This window comes from Notolabrus celidotus, chromosome 18 (assembly GCF_009762535.1).
Source record: "Notolabrus celidotus isolate fNotCel1 chromosome 18, fNotCel1.pri, whole genome shotgun sequence".
Classification (NCBI taxonomy): Eukaryota; Metazoa; Chordata; class Actinopteri; order Labriformes; family Labridae; genus Notolabrus; species Notolabrus celidotus.
This window is the reverse complement of record NC_048289.1, coordinates 17,180,218-17,199,850: the sequence shown is the minus strand read 5'-3', so window position 1 is coordinate 17,199,850 and position 19,633 is coordinate 17,180,218. Positions and strand designations below refer to the sequence as shown.

Genomic DNA, 19,633 nt, shown 5'->3' with positions numbered 1-19,633 from the left:
TTTTGCAGTAGACATGCTATTTTTTATGATGCTGTTGGGATACAAAACAAGCTCTTTTACCAGAAATATGAGTCAGTGAATAATCTAGATAAGAAAAAAGGGAAAAAAATCATAGAAGCTATTCAGCCAATGTTTATTTACTTTCATTATGTCGCCATAAGTGTCTGCTTCTCGCAGCAAGTTTTTTCACTGGAATGCAGGTCGGTAAGATTTGTGTCACATAATTGGCTTGTTACAGTGTTAGTTTGACTTTGTCTCTGTGTGTTTGGTTTTTGTGTGCCTTAGCCTTTCTTTGCCTGGCTCTCTCACTCTCTGAACGTGCAGGCTGGTATGTCTCCTGTCTCTTGGGGTGGGCTCAGATCTGACAACAGCTAGGCCTACATCCCGCGCAGGAAACCCATCCCACCGAGGCATCTAGTTAGTCATATATTGTGTGTGTTTATAAAATGTTACTGCTAGTAATTGCTTAATACAAACAGTACATTTTTCAGTTAAAGTGTTGACTGATTCACATGACTTTAATACAAAAAAAATGACCCACAAACTTAGAGACTGGTGGCCTTTAAGTACGTCCTTCCTGGCACTGTGACAGATGCACTTGTAATGTTTTAACTACCCCTATGTCAACAGTATTGATTTTGGCCTATTTTGCAAAATTCTGCCCAGCTTAAAAGCATTAGTGCCCACTTACAGTGCCGCAAATGCTTCCGTAATGGCTTTTCTCTGAAAGTCGTGCCAGAGGAGCTCATAAAGCAGGTTCAGCCAAGGCCACAGAACAAGTCAATCGTTTTTGAGAAGTATTTCCTTCTATATCAGAGAGATTCTTGTTTCCCAGAAGAAGAGTGTGACAGAAGGCGGAGGAGGCTTTTCTTTAAGGTCAAAATGTTCGACTCTTCAGTGACGTCTCTCCCTTTCTCTCCCTTTCTCTATAAACCTACGCATCTCTCCATCTCCCTCTGATGCTCTCCGTCTGTGTCCTTTGCCCACCATGCTCCCTCTCTGTTATGTGCCTTGACGATATTTCTCTCTATGAATTCTTTCTTTTCACACTTTGAATTCCGGTCCATTGAAAGGAAATTGCTTATTATTTTGAGCTCAGTGGAGAAGTCAGCGACAGTGTCGTCTGAGTCGAATGTTATATAACAATATAAAGGATGAAGGATTACACTAGATGAAGCCACTTTTGGCAGAAAGCCTTTGTGTCACTTATTCCGACAAGGTGAACCTTGAGGTTGAAAAAGCATGATTTCAGCAGACATGAAAGTGAAATCTTCACATCTTTGGGAGTTTTAGTAGCGTTTTGTAAATGACTGATCACCTCTCGATGACTTCTTCAACAGGCCACTCACCATGTCCAGGAGAGGGAAGAACTAAACCTGCTCCATCCCTCCAAAAAGCTCCTGCAGTCTCACCCTGGATGTGTGTGTCTCAGGGAGTCATCGTACACTAGCGGCAGCACCCCAGGGAGACTAGATCTGAAACCCTGCCTTGGTACTCGGAGTTATCACCCTTCTAACCCACCAAGGTCTGTGTTTGTTTTTTGTATGATGTCATTTTTCTGCTGATGTTTGATACAGCACAATTATGTGGCAAGGTCGTTCCTTGTTGCATCAGACATTCAGAAAACTGGACAAAGATACAACAAATTGAAGGTGGAAAAAACAACACTGTAACCTTTCACACAGCTGTGATGATTACTCAATTCTGATTGGTTAATTGCAGCATTCCAAGGTCTGCTATTTCTTTTTAGCAGACGGTTATTCTGAAGGACAACATTTAAAAAGAAGTGTGGTAAATTTGATGTTGGACTGTTTACAGTTGGGGGGAAAAAAGAGCTCTGCATTATTCCCCTGCTCACCTCAAGAGCTGTTTTGTGTTTTTTTCTTCACTTAAGGCTGATTTATACTTCTGCGGCTCCCCTACGCAGCAGGGGCTGACGCAGACGTGAGCACCACATACTTGTGCGTCGGTGTGTCTGTGTCGCGCAGCAATTCTCCGCCGAAACGCCTGAGGGCAGTGCAGTCTCTCTGATAGCCGGCCGCCTGCTTCCGGTCCCGCTACGATCTCTGTTTACTTTTCCACAGAGATTCAGAGCGTGTTAAGTTAATCTACAGCTGATACATGTCGCTGTTTATCATACAGACATGATTACATGAAGAATAGAGTGGAGGAGATGAAATACACGGCCGATTTGCGGTCGATGTCTGGGATCCCGGAAGTGCTGTAAATGCAGGAAAGACAAAGCCGTCGAGCTGACCAATCACAGGGCTTGAGGTCCGCGTCGGCTATACGGGGAGTTACATTTTGGAGGAGGTGCACTTCAGCTACGTGCGTAGGCCTCGGCGTAGGTACGGGAGCTACGTGGACCCCCAGCGTAGGGTACGCCGTTGATTCAATGCAGAAGTATAAATCAGCCTTTAGTGTGTCCCAAATACTGCAGCTTAAATGCTCTGCATGTAATTCATTGTTATGTCAAGTTTTAAATCAAATCAGGGTTCCCACGTATCCTGGAAAACCTGGAAAACCTGGAAAAGAGTTGACCAGTTTTCCAGTACTGGAAAACACCTGGAAAATGGGGAAAAAAGTAGTATGTCCTGGAAAATCACGTATTGTCCTGGAAAATTATTCCAACATGACTACGTGCGACCTGACAAGGTTTGAAAAAAACACATCCCCATTAATTGAAAGCTGAGTGCACGCTGTGCTGGAAAAGACAGTGACACAGGCCGGTCTGGATGCGCGACTTGTTTCACATCTTTTATCCCTCACTTGGTCATAATCATGCATTCACAGAAAACGGGGGTAGGCTATATTGTTAATGTTTTATGGTAAATTAACCTTGTGGAGTGCTCTTTTGATTCAAAGAGTCCTATATTTAAGTTAAAGAGTGACCAGAGGAGTTGGGCAGAGAGCGTTGTGGTCTGTGCCTCACATTTGTCCCTTCAGGCTGAGAGCTCAATTACCGTACTGTAGCTAGTAGGGGTGCAAACTCCTGATAGTGAAAACAAACGGAAAACTGCACGTTGTAGACATCGCTGATCACAATAGACATTGCCACAGAGGAAGACAATTTAAACTTTTTAAAATCTCTGAGAGAGTTCAAAACTTCATTGAAAATGTCCTGGAAATTCCCTGGAAAATTATCACTGGAGTGGGAACCCTGTCAAATGTTTATTTACTAATTGTTTTTTCCATGTGTTCTGCATACCTAGGCTCTACCGTGCCTGTAACCAGAGGACGTCAGCGTGTTCTCTGCTTACAGGAGCTCTACTAGAGGCCACGGCTGCTCTTGGTGCCCGCTCCACTCTGCCCTACCCTCTGCCCCAAGGCCCAAACGGACACGCTGTGCTGAAAGGTGAGTTTTATAGTGAAGGGTTGGTGTGTTGTTTATGTTGGAGTGTTGAGTAACCCTGTCAAAGCTGACCCTTAGCACCTCACTTTTACGCCTTATTTGCAAAATGTGTGTTCCAAGCAGTAATGTGCTTTCCATGTTCATCTGCTTCTATACAGAGGAGTATTAAAACATATTGGAAGCCAAACAGGGGTTTGGGGCCTGTATCTGTTTGATTCTGAGAAGAAAAGGTTCTCACTGTTCCCCTGTGATTTACTGCTTCACTGTCCTCCCTCACTCTCTGCTCTTTTCCCACATGGTTCCTTATCCGCAGCGGGTTTTGGGTCGGCAGGAGCACGTCTGTAGTTGATCTCAGTGGTTGCCCTTTCCTTTTTTACTTTTCTTTTTATTTCCATCACTGTCCTCGTATGATCTTTTCACTCTCTCTCTTTATCTTTATCTCCACTCCATTCTTCTTTTTAAGCCACTCTTATACAAACACACACACAGTACTGATGTCCTGTAATACACTGATATCAGGGCAAAGAAACATACAGACAAAGCATCAGATTCTGTCTTAGCACCCAGGTGTTCTGGTGTTTTTATGTAACCAGTATTCGCATTTCTACCTCGAGACTTTAAAAGGCTCATTCCAAAACTAGTTTTCTTAATGAGCCGAGGAAATAGAGAGCGTCACCTCGCCCTCTCTCTTACTCTCAGTATGACTTCATAATCCGACCAATCAGCTGGTCTTTCACTGGCTCAGCTGGTAACTGTCAGTCCACCTTCACTACAATGATGTTACATATGACTTCAGTGTAAGCTGATCCTGACATTCATTTCCACCGGCAGAGAGCCAGGGGACAGGCTGTCTCCGTCAAGATCAAGGAGACACACACACCCACACACACACACACATACACACACACACACACACACACACACACACACACACACACACACACACACACACACACACACACACACAAAATTATGTGAAGACAGACAAAAACTCTTCCTTTATACTTAAATTTTTTTAAACTTAACTTTTCAAGCACGAGCTGAGGCCCCAAAAATGATTCTCTCTCTCTCTCTCACACACACACACACACACACACACACACACACACACACACACACACACACACACACACACACACACACACACACACACACACACACATTGAGCACATATCTTTAACATGACACCTTGTTCTGTCCTAATGGGTGTTGCAGGAAACAGAATAGAGCCAGACACGCGCACACATAGCAGCTCAGAAGTCTTGGCAGGATGGCAGGGCTCTGGTTTCATAGACACACACACACACACACACACACACACACACACACACACACACACACACACACACACACACACACACACACACACACACACACACGAGAGACAGACTCCTAGTCTTTGTCTTTCTTACCTAGAGCCAGAACTACCCAGATATTGCACAACAGTATTAACTTGTAAGACCGACATCATTTCTTGTGTTTGTAAGCAGTGGTCTGTTTCACATTTGCTGTTCACCTCTGGCATGTATCTACAGCTGATCACAGAGACTATACTGAAGTTTGAAGGTATAACGTTTGCTTCTGCTGTATTAAAATGAATAACATAAAAAGTGTCAATTAGTTGTTTACTACTAATCACTAACAGACGGTTGTATAATAATACTTCACAAAAGACATTTCGTAGTGGCGAAGAAAAAGGAAAGTGAGTCTTAAGTTTGACATTTTTAGTGTACTGGTATAGCTTTTAGTCTTTTACCATTTAAGGTATTGTTGCTCTCTTTTGGGTTCTAGCTTTACAACCTGTCTTTAGTCTGACAGGCATTAGCAGCAGAGCTTTGTTCAACAAACTTCTTAATAAGATAATTAAATTTAAAACTAGCATGCTTGCTAAGTTAGCAGTTAAAAATATTTAAAACTTGACAGCTCTTTCAGAAATAAGTGCAGTAAATGAGTTGCACCACTTATCACTTGATTCGGTTGATACAAGTGGACAAAGCAGTGCTGTTGTTTAAAGTGTAACCTTGCATCCAAGATGTTTCTAACAACTCTAGAATAAAGAGATTTTTCATGAATGTCAAATACGTCTTCACAAGATTGTGCTAGTTTGTGCTGCAGAATATGAGCATGAATTTGGCACGTGACTTGGTCTCAAATTAACATGAAGCTTCAGAAACTCTAGGAGCACCATCTGCATCCATGGAAGTGATTGTAAAGTGCAGCACTTATGTCATTGCTTGTTTCTGACGGATGCTTCTAGTGATTTCCATGTTCAGCAAAAAGAATAACCTCCAAGTGCCCATTGTCTTCAAACACAGGATGGTCATCTGCAATGTTTAAGATAAGATAAGATATTACTTTTTTGATCCCAAGGGGGGGAAATTCAGTTGTTGCAGCAACCCAGACATAAGTACAATCAAGAAGAAGTTTCAATAAGTAAAATAAAATAAGCAAAAATTTGTGACAGACAGAGATGGTATGATTCTGTTTGCATGTTTCTATCTTAATGCAGCAGAGGGTATGGCGCCCTTGACCAGCAAACAACCAGTGTCGAGTCAACAGCAAAGTGTTTTCCTGTGGTGTGAAAGAAGCATCATTCGTAAAAAAAGATGGGCATAAGCTGGCGGTTTTCTGTACGTGCTTGAACTGTGCTTGTAGCACATAGGGACCTACAGCAAGGCCTCTATTTCTCAGATATGTATCTGTGTATTTGCTCAAATGGAATTGATGATGGGAACAGAGGACATGCAGACAGTTAGCTTTTGTTTTCCTTGACTCCTGAAATCATTGTCTGGCTTAAGAGATCATTGATCTGCTGATGTCAAAAATTAGGATATGCAGACTGTTGACTACCAAATATGTATATATCTATTTTTTTTCTTACATGTCTCTAAAGTCTATCTAGGTCTATTTGAATAGCAATACATATGGCCACCTGTTTGTTATTGATTTTTTTCCGAAGTGGGGTTCTAGGGGGTACTTGTCAACCAATAGTAAGTGTATTACCCATGGAAGATACTTTTCGCCTCAGCGCCTTTGTTTGGAAGTTGCTGAGCTGACCAGAACAGAGGCTACAACGTAATTGAGCTAATTTTAAGAAACTCCAACCCAAAATTGAATATCTTAATCTCTTTAATGTACCTTGCCTTCAAAAAGCCCTTCTATTTATTTATTCGTTTTTTGCACTATTCTTGGATGCAGCACATACTAGTTCCTCCACCTGCAGCACACTGATCAGCTCACTGAGTCTCTGATGTACGAGTTGCTGATGTATTGTGGATTTTGATGTTTTTGCATCTCAGTATCACAGCTTAGCTTTCATTTTGGCTCTCTTTATGCTTTTCCCGAAAAGGGACGGGGCTAACCTGCATCTCCCGTGGATGATACACTTAATATTGATAAGCACCTCACACTTTTTGTCTCAAAAATCACATCCATGATTATGCACCAGACTCATTTCAAGTAGCTTGAAATGCACGTGTCGTGCACTTAAGAACGTGCACCGCTGATCATTTCAACAGGGCCGACAGAGCACCACTTCTGTCTGGTGAAGTGGTCCACCTCCTCTAGAAATCAAAAGCTTTATTTCTCTTGCTGTGTTGAGGGTCATATTTATGTCACCTCCATAGAAAAGCCTTTGTGTTCTCTGGCCATGCATTTCCTGCCCTGGCTTTTTTTTCTTTTGCCTTAATCTCCTCCATGCACCTGCTGTATAAAGGAAAACCAACATTTATTTATATTTTCATGTTGCTTTTCTTTCAAAATTGTGGCTCTTTTTTTTTTATCTGTTGAAAAGTTATCACAGAAAGTTGAAGGGAAGCATCAGAATTAGCTCCACATGAAAATATACCTTTAATCTCTGATCAAGCTCGTTTGAGGCCTGATGACTTGTATCACAGATAAGCTGCAGATAGATTAGCATTAATAGTAAGAGTATTACAAGTAGTGGCTGGTTGTAAGAGCATGTTTTCAGTGATAAAATCCAGGTATTCTTAAAGTATACAACACTTTGAGGGGAGCTGTCAAAAACACACATTTATACAGTCAGAAAGGACCATTTGATTACAAGATACAGATACTGTATTTCACAAAGGAGTGACAGGTCAAAGTTACAAGAATCACCTGTTTTGGGTCTCCTTTGTGAACACTATGTACTTGTGTGTACTATCACCATCCGTCTCCTGTCCTAATAAGGCATTAATTCTAGATTCAGTGTTGTGCTAGCAGAACTGGGGCTGGAAGTACAACTTAGCAAACTCTTACACTGCCTCTGGCCCAAATGCTTTCATGGATTAAGGGAATAATCGCCTGGCCAACCTCAGTGTATTCTTGGAGTTTGAACAGAGTGTTGAGAGGTGGAATGTTTTAGGACCTTCTCCTCATGCCACATCCGCCATAATGACCTGGAAACATATTTTGCTGGTTCCTCTTATGTATGTGAATGACTTATGTCTGTCTGTAGCAGGGTAATCATTCAGTTTTGGCAGCCTGTCAGGGGACACGTTTTGAAGATGATAAATGATATTGAACAGGTTGAACTGGTTCCTCTCAGGTCTTTATGACATTGTGTTGTGTTATGAGAGTAAACTGATGCCAATAAAGACAAATACTGGTGTTGGAAAAAAAATCAACTCCGACCAAGGATGGGTCAAGGATGCTTTTGTAGAAAAAAAAAAAGGTTCAGATACAGCATATGTGTGGTTCTGTTAGTTTTTCCTAATCTTTTTGCTTTTGTTGGTTAGAGCTTGACTGATTTCAGTAAGCAAATATTATCAGGCCAATGTTGGCTAATGAAAGATGTCTAGCAGCGTCTAAGTTGTATGATATTTTCTAATATCAACTTTTTTGCAGAAGCCAGTATTTCAGAAACACTACTCAGGGTTATGTAAAAAAATGTTGTCAACACGTTGTAGAACACCATGCTCCAAGCAGAACATGTAACATAGTGCCAACTAGGGTTGCACAATTCTGGGAATTTTCAAAGTGGGAAACTTTCCATGGGAATTAATGAGGATTTATGTGAATAAACGGGAATAAACCAGGAATTTACTAAATTGAAGGTTGGCTCCTAATAGGGAACTTAAATGAAGTTGGGGAAAATATATTTTATCATAATCCTGACTAAAACAACCAGATTTCATGCAAGTACACTTGAATATCTATGCTATTCCTCAATCACATGCAGATAGCACACTGCTTACTGCAGGGCTATTGCGACCACATGCACATTTCATTGAACATTTTGAATGGGACTTTGTTGGGATTGCATTTTTGTTAATTTTTTAATAGGTTGAGTTGGGGGGATGAGTAATATTTAACTCAACATTCATATTTTGGTCTTCAATGAAAACATTGATTGTTCAATAAAATATTTAACACTTACAAATAAATCTGTTTTAATTGTATTATTTTTGGATGGATGTCTGCTTATAACAAAACAGATATTTATGCTTGGACATGGTACCCTTCTATTAAATTCCCAGTTAATTCTCATAAATTCACATAATTTCCAATTTGGAATATTTCCAAAATTCCCTAGCTTAACTTCCCATGGAAATTTACCCGAAACTTTCCACCCCTTTGCAACCCTAGTGCCAACAAACACTCAGGTGTTTGCAAAAAAATTGGCATAGAAAAGGGCTATACTATTCCAGCTTAAAGAATCACTGTAGACCACTGCATTGGTAATCAGTCCTTTTTTCCCTTTGAATATCAGTATCAGTATCAGTCTGATAAACCCCATATCAGTCAGGCTGACATGTATAAGTGTTTGTTTATTTATATATCGATGAGGATCATTCCATGTCACCTATGTGCATTGTTATTGGAGTGGACTGCGGCTGGTATACGTGCATTTAGAGTGACCATGCCAAGATGTTTTCAGGGAAGGGTCTACAACTGTCACATTCCTTATATCAAGCTACTCTTAAACCAAGGCAAAGTCACAATTGTCTTTTCCTGAACTAAGGAGAAACAGAACATGGCTGTTACTTAATAGTCCAAAAGTCTTCTTTTCAGATGAACTTACATTTTGCATTTCTTTTGGAAATCACTCTCCTAGAGTCTGGAGAAAGAGTAAAGGGGCACAGAATCCAAGGTGTTTGAAGTCCAGCGTTAAGGTTCTGCCGTCTGTGATGACTCGGGGTGTCATGTCATCTGCTGTTGTGGTCCACTATGTTTTATCAAGTCCAAAGTCAACTCGTCTGCATACCAGGAGATTTAAAAGCAATTCATGCTCCCATCTGCCGACAGGCTTTATGGAGATGCTGATTTCCTTTTACAGCAGGACTTAGCCAACCTGCCAACGGTGCCAAAACTACTATCAAATGTTTTGCTGACCATGATGTTACTGTGCTTGATTTGGCTAGCCATTTGGCCTGACCTGAACACCATAGAGAATCTGTGGGATAGTTGTCAAGAGGAAGATGAGAAACACCTGACCCGAGTTGCTGATGTAAAATACAGATGAGCTGAATGCGGCTTTCAAAGAAATCTGGGCTTCACTAACTCCTCAGCAGTCCTAAAGACTGATCACCTGCATGCCACATCACACTGATGAAGTAATTCATGGAAAAGGAGCCAATTTCTGATTTTCATTTTCTTTAAGCCATCAAAATTGAAACAAAAACAGGCTGCAAATATTTACTGTACATGCAATATATATAGAATAAATGAGAGTTAACCTTTTCTTAATTATTAAAATTTTTTTTTTTTATTTCTAGTGTAATTTTTTTAGTTGCACCTGTACATGTTATGACATAATTATGATAATTTGACTCTGCAGGTAAGTGGAGTCTGTGTCATTCCTCTCACAGCAGATGTCTCATTTTTGAGTCTTTCTCGACTCCTTCAGTGCCAAAGTACACACCAACTTAGTTATTTAAGTACAAAGAAAAAAACTCTTCGGGAGACCTCTGGGATTCAGTCTTATTCATTTAACCACAAATAGGAGTGGTTTAAGTGCTCTTCCTGACCCCGTTTCCTTTGTAACACAATTTACTGTACTGCTGAAAAGGAAGCAGGCAGCTCAGTAATCGGTAGCCATCCTTCAAGCTCAAAATTGGTGGATTGAGTCTTTCTTTCTTTCTTTCTCTCTCTCTCTCTCTCTCTCTCTCTCTCTCTCTCTCTCTCTCTCTCTCTCTCTCTCTCTCTCTCTCTCTCTCTTTGTCATCATTGTACATTATGTTGCCTCCAAGTTTTAAGGACCAATTAACAGCAGATGTGGTGGAGAATCATATTGGAGGGAAGCCTCCAAAATACTCTAAAAATACTCATCAGATGGTTTTCATAAATTCAAAAACATTTCAGCATACACTGTACAAACATATCAGCTTATACAAACTGAAACCAAAGATAATATTTTTATTTAGATAAAAGCTCAACAACATGTCTAGCTGTTGCTGTGACATATAACAGCCTGCGTTCAAATTAGGTCAACACAACAGTGACATTTCTTACAACAAAAGGACTGCTCACATTCTGTCCCCAGTTTTTTAAATTAATATCAAAGGCAAACTTGCTTTATATAACATACATGAATGCTGCACAACACTTCAACATGCACCAAACACGAAGTGATGCATCGTCCATCACGCAAAATGAAATTTCAAACTGGCATGCAATGTTGCAGCCAGCTACTCATGACAGTTAGTATTGCTCAATCTTTTAATTTCAAACCCCCCCCAAAAATGTAAATTTTTGTCCCAGATTTTGTCACTTCAAATTAATTAATTGTTTCTTTAATTTCTCTCTTCTTATGTTGAGATGTTAAGATTAAATTGAATAGGATTGCATAACAGCTCAGCAACCCTAATTATTTCTGTACTTCTCATGTTACTACACATTACAAAATACTGGTATTGGCCAGTATTTGAATCTGTATACTGTATTATGTGGTGTATCATTCCCACCAATATTCTGTTTATTTTAGTTACAATTAGTGTTATACGGGAAACTACAAAATAATACTTGAATACTTTAAAACTACATTTCTATTTATATTCTAAATATGTGCCATAGTTTATCTATCAGAGTCCCTTACCGTTACCAAAATGGTCATTTGTTTTGTGTTCTAAATTTTGTTGTCACTAGATAATCAGCTAATTGCAGTAGCACTTCTGTTGATTATTAATTATGATATTAGAATTACATCCTATATTATATTGTAAACACAAGACTAGTTTATACCAAGCATTAACCTCCGGTCTTAAAATATGAAGCCAATGTGGAAGTCCTAAAAACTGCAGTTCATTGAGCGTTAGTTTGAGGCTGAAACACTGGAAACCACATACACACCCATTTAAAAAAGACGATATTTACAGCATAAATAAACATGTTGGCACACACTGTACGGGGGGTGAATTTCTTTACAACCTCTGTATTTTTGAAGATATTAAATAGGGATATTGTATTTTTTGCAACTCATTTAGCTGATTACCAATACCGATATTTTATTTCTGCACACCTAATTGCAGAGATCATCAATTCTCTTCTGTATTGGAATTAGCGTACAGTATTATGGTGATACTCTTATCACATTTGTTATGTAATATTCATTTCTTGTGCAAAATAAGAAAAATACTTAATACTTAAAACTGCATAATTATTTTCGACAATTGCTTTTGAACAAAATTCACACAAAAAGATACATCCTACTTAAAATGTGAATGATGCTCTCCCTGAGACAATCATAACAAAACCCACAACCAGGGCAAATTTGGCCAATTTCACATTTGACATATTAAGTAAACCTAACCTCTGTTCACAGGGAACATGTGAAAAGTGCAACTCTACAGCAATTAAACCCAAATCAAATCAAATGGTTTACTCTTTGACATTAAATGTGCCTAAATTAGTCAGCTACATGTACCTTACAGACTGCTGCTTAAATTCAAATTTAACTTAAAACATGAGCCCGACATGTGTGCAGCAGCCCATTATTTTATCGGTTAATTATATCAGCTGATATAGGCGTGTTGTCCGATATCCGATATCCATTTTTAAGCCAATATCGTCCGATAATATCATGCATCCCTAATATTAAACTGATGAACTTTTCCCATTTAAGGACATGGCCAACTTGACTGACAGGAGGGCACTCTGTAGCTGTTAGCAAAAAAGGCTAAAGGCCCGCCTCTTTACCTCACACTAGCTCAAACGAAGTTAGGTTGTGTTCAGCATTTCCAATATGGCACCTGCTATTATATACTACCTATTGGCCAGTACTTGTATCGGTATCAATGTCAGCATCAATATTATGAAACAGATAAACAACCAATTAGCCTCCCAAAAAATACATACATTTATATATATTTTTTAAATATCAAATCTAGCAAAACATCACTAATGAGTGTTCTTCCATCTTTTTTATTTTGTAGTCATATTTCATCATACTAGGATACTCAATATCTACCAATAATGAATATCAAATTTGGAAGGAGAAAATTACATTGATGCATCTTTATTTTACTGCGCAGTACTTGTGTTAACATTATTGTTTGTTACAATGTGCTCTACAAATATAGTGGACTGGGTTGAATTGGACCTTTAAGTTTGGGAAATCTCTTCCTGTCCTCCAAAAATAAAGAATGCACAAGATGTTTCAGTGATTCTGTGTTAAAGACATGGTAAATTAAAGACAGATCTACTTGCAGACTTGTTTCTGTAGTTTGACTACATTAGTGAGTGAATTATGAGTGCATGTTCGTGCATCGGCCTGGTGTGGTTGCTGGTCTAACTCTAGCGCATGGCTGTGAACTATGTATGGTGTCGGTAAGGGGTGGGCGAGAGAGAGAGAGAGAGAGAGAGAGAGAGAGAGAGAGAGAGAGAGAGAGAGAGAGAGAGAGAGAGAGAGAGAGAGAGAGAGAGAGAGAGAGAGAGAGAGAGAGAGAGAGAGAGAGAGAGAGAGAGAGAGAGAGAGAGGAAAAGTACCATTAAAATGGACAGGAGAGAGAGCAGGGATTGTTTGCTGATAAGGAGAGTGAGAGGAGCAAGGTGAAGGAGAAACAGCAACAGGCAGAGATACAGTGTGGAGCCAGAGAAATTTCAAGTTAGGCAGAGAGAGAGAGAGTAGGGAGAGAGAGAGAGCGAGCAGCTGCAGTGGAGACAGGACTCGACGGACTCAAATGTGGACAAGTGTACCTCGGTCACTGAGCTGTCAGTGTGGAAGTAGAGCAGCCAGCTGTATCTAGCAACCATGAAGCACTCACACAGAACGGACTACAAGCTGATCAGTGAGTAGAGCAAAAGTGAGTTGCAGTGTGACTGTTGGGGTGGAAATGTTAAATTGTATAGTGTGTAAAATGTCACTTTTTAACTGCAAGATATGTTTTTCTACTGACTTAGATGAACTGACTAATATATTAAGACTGTGAGTGTCTACATGACCGTTTTTACACATCCTGTAAAGGTACGTCAAGCTGGTTGAAAATCTGAAAGTGATAACAGGTAATTGCTCAATATTGTGAAAGAAATTATACAAATTTAGAGAGGTCACTTACAAGATTTTATTATTTCTGTTTAGATTAATAGTTGCTTTGCTGTCATAAAGAGTCAAGTTTCATTGATTGACTTTTAGATTTCTTGGCAGGTCTTTTGTGTTGTGTTGTGTTGTGTTGTGTTGTGTTGTGTTGTGTTGTGTTGTGTTGTGTTGTGGCAGGTGTTTTAACCTAGAGTGCATTTTTTGGACCTAATCCCAGTGCTTTTGTACCTTCTTGATACAGGATGTACTTTACCTGCAAACTGTTAGCTACACAGTTTTCTTATTGGTTGGTTGTTTGCTTTGCCTAATGGTTAAGTCGAAGACTACTGTATCGTATCGTATTGAATCGTATCGTATAGTATTGTATCGTATCGTATAGGGGTGGAAATTGATACGATTTTATCAATGTCAATGCCATTATCGATTCTGCTTATCAATCCAATTCCTTATCAATTCTCCTAACAATTCCTGAGTATTTTTTTGAGGGGAAAAAAATTAGTTCTACACAGTCTTCTGCACCAAAAGGATTTTATTTTTTCCAAAATTATGTCTGCACAAGACTGAACATGAGCATATTCAACTTGAACATACTGAACAATAGGTTGACCTCATTCTTGGATGAGTCCTGACGTGGTCCCTCGAGCCTGGATGAAAAGACTTGAATTTGCAGAGGAAAAACGTTTTTCCTCCAGGGGTCATCGCGGAGGTATTTTACCTGCTCTCGCTGTCTCATTTTTCGGCCGCGTGAGTCCGAACGTGGCCCCTGGAGCCTGGTTGAAGGAGTTCTGCATCGCTGAGTGTGTGACGTAATGCAACGTACTGCGACGTGACGTTATGCTGGGATATTAATTGTTAAAAAGAATCATAACATTTGAGGTGTATAATTCCGATGGAATTGATCAATTAGAACCGGTTCTAAGTCTGATCCGGTTTTCAATTCCCACCGCTAGTATCGTATCGTATCAAATCCAGTGTTTTTGTCTTTTCTTGATACAGGATTTACTTTAACTGCAAACTGTTAGCTACACACAGTTTTCTTATTGGTTGGTTGGTTTGCCTAATCGTTAATTCCATGACCATCATATCGTCACGTATAGTGCAATATAGTAACTGAGTGTGACTTTTTTTATCTGAAAGTTTTTGCTAACAGAATTTCAATACTGAATTTATCATAAAACTTGAAAACAAATGTCACACAAACTACATTTTCGAAGCGCATGACCTGTTTTAACTGTATTGAGCCGTGATATTGCCTCTTCACTTAAAAAAAACTTAACACTTTATTAAAACATGTGAAGAATGATGCAGCACTTCAAAAAAAATGCCTGTGTTGTGCACTGTGCCCCTTCCATACCTGCAACCTCACAGACTGACAGTCAAGAATTTCGGGGTCTCTGGGGGGGCTTCACATTGAATTGACCCTAAGAACGAATGTCACATAGTGCTGTGTGTATGTTTAGACTCTCAGGTTACAGTCGCCCACAGTACAGTTAAAATCAAAAGGAACCAAAATGCCCCATCATCTGATTTTTATCTGATTATTAAGTCTTTGTGAACGTATTCAGAAACACTGAACTCATGCTGTAGCTTTTCTTTAATGCAGTTTGAATGAGCCTCATTCAAAGTGTAGTTTGGCCTGATACAGCTCATATAAGAGAAGACTACATTTACTTAAGCTTGACTTAAATATGTGCATGTAATGCTCACATCTGATCCAAGAGGGGAAACTCCCTGTGATAACTTTTTCAACAGTCAAGCTGATCAATGTTTATTACTTCTGCTGCTGCTGTGTATCTCTTCATCTGTGTATTGAGTTAAGTCTCTTTGTGTGTTTATGTTTGCTGCTCCACATGTTAGCTTGTTTACTACAACTTGCTGATTTTATTTTGTGTATGTTTGATTTGTGAGTTCCAATAATGACAACATAGCATCAGATGTTTTTTCTGTTATTAACTAGATGTTTTCCATGCTGTGAAATGTTTAAATATTATTTAGCTGTGTCAAAGGGGAACTGTCTGATTACAGATTTCAATTATAGTGTCAGAAGGGCAACTTTTGGAAGTGTATTTTTCAAAGTTGCATTTATAGTGATGCTCAGAGGGGGAGGATCAGATTTGAAATTATGGCGCAAAGTGCACTCAATCCACAAGGGAGAATCTTACTTGAAAAGCAAGAAAGCAAAATAAGTTTGTTGATTTTTTTATGTCATAGAAATGAGAATAGAATTCAAAGTATTCACAGATTTAACAGGCTGATTTGACAGTCCTTTGACTCAGGCTGTTTGTGCTGCACCTGTTTGTGTGCCCCACATACTACAGCTGGGAACTTGTCATCAGCTCTAAACGTGCTTCTTCAAGCAGTGTACATTTGGCGGATAAAGAAAGACGGCAGGGTCTGTGTTCAAGGCTCCTCTCCTTTGGTATACATACTTATTGATTTTCCAGTCACAAGTGCCTCTACAATGCTGGCAAGGAGACAGTTATATGTTGCCTTAAAATAATTAAAGGATGCTGTATCACGTGTTACGTGGCTGGTTTTGACATATTGAAGAGTTGGCTTTGTCCCATGTGCCACTGTATCTGTCAGATACATCTCACAGTCCTGTTTGATCTGATGTGTGGTGACGGTTGAAGCGATGGTGACGACTAAAGTAAACTTAGTGTAGACGTCATCAGAGGGGCAGGGGATGAAACGGCAAACCACAAAAAAGAGACAGATCACGTCACGAAGGCTTCTTCACACAAATACACAATGTATATTTGAGCAATACAATAATCAAATTTGTAATTGTCTCACCTTCACTGTCAAGCTGCACAATGAACCACATTGTCAGGAGTATCACAATGTGAGCATTTGCAAAAAAAAGGTACACAAGTCTAGATATATTACGATAAATACAAAATAACATTTTATTCTAATGAGCATCTCGACATGCATACATTTTAACTATTAGATGGAGGCTTTTGGTATTATGGCAATGCTTTAACACCATTATAATGAAATCAGATGAAGCTAAGACTAGCTCTAAGCTGCCCTCAGATTAATTGGTGACAATGTTTTGGTGGAATAAAAGTGCATTTTGGGTTTATCTTGGATTAAGGAGACACATGTTGCTGTCACACACATAGTGAAAAACACATAAGATACACAGAAAATTTGAGTTATAGCTAATGTTTACTATTTATTGCAGTTCATATCATTATCCCAGTATTGAACATTTCCGTCTTAATAAAACACGTGTATAATGATAAATACTTTTGGAACAGTACATGTTTGGACATAAGCCTTTGTAGAGAAAGAAAAAAAACAACTAGCAGTTTAATTGTGATCAGGCATCACATCTTTTTTATTTTTTTATTTAACCTTTATTTAACCTTTATTTAACCAGATGAGACCCATTGAGATCAAGACCTCATTTACAAGGGCGACCTGGCCAAGAGATCAGCAGCACACGTCAAAATAAAAAGCCCAACTCAACAGCATGGAGTATATATACAGACAGTATGTAGAAACAATCAATGATTTAAAAGTGCAACTAATTTGCAAATAAAGTGCAATTTGTGATCACAAAAACAGCATTTAAAAACACAGGCACAGTTCTGGGGTCTGTCTTTCATTTAAGATGGAGCCAAAGGCGTCAAGTGAGATAAGACCCATATGACACACTTAAATGCTACCTGTGATATATCCAACACACACACTTGTATTTCCTGCTTCTCTTAATGACATGCTATTTTATAATCCAGAAAAGGATCTTCAGTCAATCAACCCTGTGGATTTATAAAAGAATCTGACACACATACACGAACACACACAAAGACATAAACATGCATAAAAAATGGCATCTATATTCAGTGAGCATTAAAGGTGAGTGAACCTATGCATTAAAATCACAGGACCTTCATGGTCAGTTAGACCTTGTTCGTATTCTACCTCCCTCTCAGTATTGCTCATCAGTGTTTCTCACACTGGTGAGTTTTTAACGGGTCAGCAGGCTTCATCTCATGGGTCCAAACAGTTTTTATTAGAAACCTTATCACAGCAACCCAAGATTGCAGTCCCAGTGTTTATTAATCACAGCACTTTGTTGTCATTGCTGATTATTGTGCAGTTTGTGTGAGGCTTTGCAGGCAGAAGTTTAAAGCATCACAAGACACATTAGATTGTTGGTAACATTTTACTTATGCTTCTTTTTTAATCCATTGATTCCACCTGAGTCCGACTGCTTTCTGTTGTCTTCGCTGTCAATAGCAACTACTATGGTTACAGCTCTCTCTCCTTCTTCTCCTTTAATAAATTCTTTTGAATCTCTTAAGAGCTTTTTGTCTCTGCCTCGTCTGCCTGTGTTTCCCACATTAAGGAATGAATAAATGAATGATTGAGGTCATGAACTTCACATCACGTCTTTATTTCCACCTCAGAAGGCTGAAATGTTGAAATAGAAATTAGAAGATTTAGGTTATATGTTTTAGGATTTTAAACTCACACTATCACAACATTTTCTTTTAATAAGATATATAAAAACGTGTTTTTTATTAATTCATTGTTTTAAAACAGTGTAGTCATTTGGCTTCAGTTTTAAGGATCTGAAGAGAGAAGCTGTTGGATGAAAAATGTTACAAACCCCATTTTTCTCAATTCTTACCATGCTTTTATAACTTGCAGCTGTTTCTACATCTTTAATGCTTGCCCTACATGGCGTGTGAAACCTGTTTTTCCATTCTTTCCCTTGTCAAACTGTTTTGCCTCTGACTTTATAATGACCCATCATTCCTAATCTTCATCCCGTCTCTCTGTTGGACGTTTAAAGGATCTAATGGATTATGCTGTCTCACTAACTGTGATAGAGACCTCACACCTGCAGCATAGTCTAAACTACCAAATTTCCACTTGTCCTACTTACGTATCTCTCTATTTCTCTTACTCTTATCTCTCTCCTCTGCGCTCAGTTTCTAGACTGAGAATTTACCTCTTATCTTGTCTTTGTTAAAACATCTTTTTCTGTTTTGTCCTCAACTCCATTTTTTTTTTAAACTACACCACAGTTTAATCCCTGTCTTCTTTTCTTTTTTTTGCCTGTTAAAAATGTTTTCATCCGTCTTTTAAGCACAATCTGTCTTTTATTTTACAGTCTGTCTTTTTAATACCACTCACACACACACACGCACACACACACACGCCAGATCCACAAATCAAACTGTGCAAATAGGCAATTTTTTCCTACAGAGCAGTTACTGCTGTTGTCATGGCTACCTGCTGAACGTCTCAAGGGTTACCAAGGACATCATTTAAGTGTGTGTGCGCATACGTGTATGCATACGCTATTGTCATCTATGTGTGTATTGCTGCAGGAGCAGGGTGGGTAGATTTCTAGGACAGTGACAGTTTACAAAAACCAGAGAGGGTCTGTCTAATTCCTGGCGTTTACTCAGATTAATATACATCTCCTTGCCTTCTTGATTTTGTAAACAGCGCATAACTCACTTGTTTTTACGTACCAAACTGACTCCTGTGGGATAAAATGCTGACTTAAGGGACAGAATAAAAGCACTTTATTCACATGCCAATAAATCCTGCATCAGTGTCAAAGTGCAGTGTCATAGCTTCTGTTTGACGAGTCAGCTACTTTTGCTTCTGTGAACTTAACTTTGGAAGACTCCCCCTCAGGAGAAAGGCCTTCACAGGGGACAGAGACTGTCTCGTAGTAAATCAAAGTAGGTTCTGTACACTTCTACTGCCTTAAATATCAGTAAAATCTCTTCAACAGTACCTCAGATTGTTCCAGTAAAAGGTCCTGCAGTGGA

The 19,633-nt window shown here is 39.1% G+C and overlaps 1 protein-coding gene across 2 annotated transcripts in view; it reads left to right on the top strand.

Annotated features, from left to right (window-relative positions):
• Positions 1 to 19,633, top strand: part of plce1 (phospholipase C, epsilon 1) — a 119,941-nt gene that overhangs the window by 62,031 nt on the left and 38,277 nt on the right. For both annotated transcript variants that reach the window (XM_034708760.1, XM_034708761.1), the window contains exons 6-7: positions 1,341 to 1,525; positions 3,213 to 3,355. In XM_034708760.1, coding sequence (XP_034564651.1) covers positions 1,341 to 1,525; positions 3,213 to 3,355 — 328 coding nt within the window. The remainder of the gene's footprint in view (positions 1 to 1,340; positions 1,526 to 3,212; positions 3,356 to 19,633) is intronic.